Source organism: Bison bison, unplaced genomic scaffold, assembly GCF_000754665.1.
Source record: "Bison bison bison isolate TAMUID 2011002044 unplaced genomic scaffold, Bison_UMD1.0 scf7180017864213, whole genome shotgun sequence".
Taxonomy (NCBI): Eukaryota; Metazoa; Chordata; class Mammalia; order Artiodactyla; family Bovidae; genus Bison; species Bison bison.
This window is the reverse complement of record NW_011494785.1, coordinates 4971736-4976617: the sequence shown is the minus strand read 5'-3', so window position 1 is coordinate 4976617 and position 4882 is coordinate 4971736. Positions and strand designations below refer to the sequence as shown.

The 4882-nt window shown below is 59.4% G+C and overlaps 1 protein-coding gene across 1 annotated transcript in view; it reads left to right on the top strand.

The window, feature by feature from the left end:
- Nucleotides 1–4882, top strand: part of CACNA2D4 (calcium channel, voltage-dependent, alpha 2/delta subunit 4) — a 79244-nt gene that overhangs the window by 43459 nt on the left and 30903 nt on the right. The window contains exons 29-30 of the mRNA XM_010845215.1: nucleotides 763–890; nucleotides 4015–4095. Of these exons, the coding sequence (XP_010843517.1) occupies nucleotides 763–890; nucleotides 4015–4095 (209 nt within the window). The remainder of the gene's footprint in view (nucleotides 1–762; nucleotides 891–4014; nucleotides 4096–4882) is intronic.

Here is a 4882-nt window from a genome sequence, read left to right as displayed (position 1 = left end):
GAGGGGAGCAGATGTGGGCCCCCACCGGGATGCGTCTCTGAGTGACCGGCTGGATCTGGTCGTGCCATCCTTGTTGACCACGTACCCCCTGTCCTGAGCCCACGATTCTGCCTCCCACTCCCACCCCAGGTTGACCAGGCAATGTCCAGAGACATTTCTGTTGTCACAGCTTGGGGAGAGGGGCTTGCTACCAGCAGCCAGTGGGTAGAGACCAGGGGTGCAGCCATGCACCCCTCAGTGCAGGGGGCGGCCCATGATGGTGTCCGCCCCAAATGTCTACAGTGCTGAGTCTGAGGAGCCCACTGCTGGTAAAGCCTGAATTCCAGGAGAATCCCACCCAACCTGGGACCACCCCACCAGCATGTCGTAAAGAGCAGAGACGGACACGAATGAGCCCCCCTGCGACTGTATGGTTTCCTCCCGCAGACATGCTAATTACCCAACAGAGGAATCAAGGTGTTTATCCAGAAGAAACACAAGCAGTTTACAGGGCGATGAAGGCCTTTCATTAGGCAGAACCCCTTCTCTTCCCGCGCTGTGCCTGCTGATGCACCAGCATCTGATTCTGGAAAAGGCTGGAAGTGCCAGGGAGCGTCGTCTGGGACAATGCCCACTCAGGGGCTAATCTGTCCTGCCTATACCTCCACCAAGGCAGAGGGGAGTCGCTCCCCTGGCCTGGCCACGGTGACCTTGTAAGAACAAGAAGACAGGGAAGACCGTGCTCCCGGATCTAGGGGACGTGCCAGGTCTTTTTCCTTGCAGGAGGTTCCTGACTCCGGCAGACGAGGACAGCATGTTCACCCTGGACCACTTCCCTCTTTGGTACCGCCAGGCCGCAGAGCATCCTCCCGGCAGCATGGTCTTCAACCTCCGCTCGGCAGAAGGACCAGGTAAGCCATGTCCAGAGCTCCACGGCCAGGGCATCCCCCCTCCCCCCAGGGATACAAGACAACCATCCAGATCTCGGGGTCCCCTCCCCACTGGCCTCCACCCACACCCAGGGTGGGTCATTTCATTCCCTGGTCAGCAGTCAACAATGCAATTTAAAAGCTAGAACAAAGGAGAGAGGTTTGACCCAAAAGTCAGAAAGGGCTGGATTCCAGCCCAGATTCTGCATAGGAGGCTATTGGGACAGTTGGCCTCTAAGAATTTTCTATTTCTAAACTTCTGAGTGTCTCTAACAGATGCTCATACCATGAAAGAAACAGACTTTATTCCACAGTGGGGACGAGAGGGCTGGGCTGTTGACGTCTCCCAGGAGGGCAACCCTGAGCCCCAGCCAGCCCCTCAGCCACTCCTGGTAATAACAGGGTGCCTCCCGGCTGCCAGGTCACTGAGGGCTGAAGGGCCTGAGGAGGGTGGTGAATGGGCCTCAGGCCCCAGCCAGCACAGGCCTGCTCGTCCAAGGGCTGCAGGGGTGGGTTCAGAGCTGCAGCCTCCAACCCCTAACCCAGCCCCCACTGCAAGAGATGGCCCAGAAAAGAAGCCAAGCAGCTTCAACAGAGCCCCAAGCAAGCCGCACAATGTTCAGGACAGACTGGACCCCGGAAGCACAAAATCTCACTCTCTTGATTCCCACTTGAAGAGCCTATGGTCCAGAGAGGGTCCACGAGTCCCCTCTGGGGCTCTGACCCTGCACAGTGAGCAAGAGGGCCTGGGAGTATGCACGTCCACCAGGCCGAGTGAGCCGAGGGGGCAGGAGTGGAGAAAAGGGGAGGAGGGCGGCTGGGAGTCAACTTGGAGTGGAGGCTTGTCCTCCCTCCAAGGTGCGTGTCCACCAGCACCACCACCACCACCCTCAGGCAGCCCAGCAAGAGCCAGCCCACTGAGCTGGGGCAGGGGAGGCCCAGGCCCCTCCTACGGCCGCCCTCCAGATGCCTTCCCGTCCATCTTCCCGTCGCATTACTGTATGCTTATCCACACGTAGCTCATCTGGCGTGCATGGCCTCTTCTTACACAGGGAGAGTCTGAGGCTCACCAGGACCACACAGTTAGGGGGAGAGGGGCACAGGGCCAGGGTCTCACTGCACTTCACTGTGCGTAAGGCAGTGGTGGGGCAGGAGGCAGGCTGTGACCCCAGCGAGCACCCATGAGAGGCCCCTTCCCTCGTGGAGCCGAAGCCTCAGGGGCACCTCCTCCTTCCCATGTGTCTAGAGCGGGAGGTCCGTGAGGTCCTCAGAGGTTCTGGGGTGGCACCCTGTCCACCCCCCAAGGATGACAGGCTTCCTCCTGTCCATACTGTCACCAGAACGGGCCTCCTAGTAGCTTTGGGGGGCAGGGGACAGGAGGGTGGTGGGCGGAGCTGAGTGCACGGCGAGGAGGGAGAGTTGGGGACCAGCAAGGGGACCCTCATACATTCCCCACCCACTGCAGAGAGAGAAAACAACCTGTATAATGGGTGACCCCAAGAAGGCGAGCGGGGTTCAGCTGCAGGGTGAGGGGAGGCCCGCCTCCCCAGGCTGACTCTCAACCCTCTGCCTGACCCCAGGGTTAGCCCTGCCTGAGCTGAGCTATCTCTTGCAGTTGGTGCTAAGACTGCCAGCACAGAACAGGGTCTCACCAGAGCCCTGGCGGCTCAGGCCTATGGCCTCCGTACCCACAGCACCCTTTCTAGGGTCAGCCCCAGACCCTGCCTCCACCCCCTGATAGCTGGCTCATGCAGCCAGGTGTCGGGCCGGGTAGCTGCCCAATGACACAGATGCTAAGATCCCCAACACCCCCAGAGACCGTGTCATCAGGGCCCCACCCATACGCGGGTGTCCCTTCCAAGCCCTTGGAACACACACAGGGAGTCTGTCCTGGAAGCAGCCTGCAGCCGGTGGAGCCTGCGGGGGTCATCCCATCAGTATCCTCCAGACATTTCTAGAAGGAAGTGGGGGAAGCCGGCTTTCGTTTTAGAGAAAAGGAGGGAGAGAAACGGCCACCCATGCAGAGACATGTGTTCCCGTGGGTCTTCATCATAGCGAATTCCTAGATCCCAGGACCACCTTCCGTAGAGTCAGTTCCTAGAATCAGAGTTACTTTCCGTTTCTGTGAGATACTTGGTCCCAGCAAGGTGTGACGGGTGGTGCTGGCCTGGAAACAGCAAATAGGAGAAACCAGTGGTTGATTTAAGTTTCCTCACGGCTGACACTGGGAGTCTCAGGATCTATTTGTTTCAAGCAGCGTCTGCTGAAAGACATTGTAACAGGAGAGCACGTGAGAAAACTGTACCTCTTTCTCGGGAATCTTACTGAGGAACTTGACCCGGTGGACAAGAGCGCCCTGAAGAGCAGGTCCAGGGACGTGAAGTCCAGGAGCCGCGGGTGCACTCGTCCACAGCCCTCAGCATAGAAGCTCTGTGTGGATGCAGAGCTCGAGCTGGTGCTGCACCTGGCAGCCTGGCTCTCCTCGGAGCTGGGGAGCCACCTCCAGGCGGGCCCCGGAGCCTGGCCGAGTCCCCAGAGCACAGCTGCCAAGCGGGCAGTGACGTGGAGGCCCTCAGGGTTTATGGGGGCTCTGTGGATGTGTCAGACACCAGCCGGCCTTCTGGGCCCCATGCAGCCCTGGCATCTCGCTTCCCAAAGGGGCTGTCATTGTCACCTTGACTCACGTGACTGATGAAGGACAACCCAGGGTCAGCCAGCACCTTGTCCGAGAACACACCCCGTCTCCCACTCAATAGGGTGCTGAGATGCCACACAAGTCCCTGGGTGGGCTCCAGCAGGGTCCCTGGGCTCCAGCGGGCAGCTGCAGGCAGGCCAGTCCACAGTCGGGGACCTGGCGATGCTACACCATCCAGAGGGGCAGGGACCACCTGGCAGCTTCGGAGCTGCACGGAGAGGTGGGCGGCACCCCGCCTTTAGGGCACATGTAGGAGACACTCGACAAAGACCAGAGGTGGGTGGTACCAGGCAGCCCCCTGGAAGCCCCCCACTCGCTCGGGGAACATGGTGTTTACCGTTGTCCCCAGCCCGCCCCACCTTCGGCTCCCCCTCAGGTGCTAAAAATGTGACTTGGCAATTTTTCCCCCAGAAAGTCCCAGCAAGCCTGCAGTGGTGACGGTGAGCACAGCCGTAGCCGTGAGTGTGGACAACAGAACGGCCATCGCTGCAGGTAGGGGCTGCCCCGGGGCTGCAAGGCCGGGCGGCGGGGAAACAGAGTCGAGAGCAAGGCTCAGATGTTGCAGGAGGCCCTGCGTGTGGTCTGCAAGGCCCCAGTCTGTACAGATGAAATGTGGGGCCGGGGAGTGAGGGGAGTCTTCCTGAGTCACTCTGTTTATAAAACCGTGACGCCTCAGATCTAACAGTATTCATGCATAAAGTAAAGCCCAGACAGGTGAAGAGATCTGCTCGAGGTCACCCAGGACAGAGACCACCCAGACCTCCTTCCCACCCTCTGCGTGCTGCTCCCGCCTCCACTGTCCACCAAAGGGAAGAGGGGGCTTACAACTCGGACCCTGAAGTCTGAGCCCCTACGCAAGCCCAGTGTTCCCGTGTCAGTTCTCATCCAGCCCTGGGGTGATCAGGTTTGGTTCCATTTTACAGATGAGGAAACTGAGACCCAGAAACATTGTTTGCCCAAAGCCTCATGGCTAATAGTTAATGAACTAGAATTTAAGCTCAGATCACCTCTTGAAGGCGTGGGATCACAACCCTGTGTTGCCATTGGAGACAAAATCTGCGAGAGCGCCCAGGGAGACTCACAGGCTGCCCCAACTTCTTGGAGCCTAGGAAGGTCCTTGCCTCCTTGATAGTTGTCTGAGAGCCATGAGGCCTGTGTGATGAGGGTCCTGCATCCAACCTCCATGGCTCGGACCTGCCAGGTCCTTGGTGTCTCACCACTGTGAGTGCTGGGGTTGGGCACCTGCCTTATGGGGGACTCAGCTGCTGGGGGCCAGCAC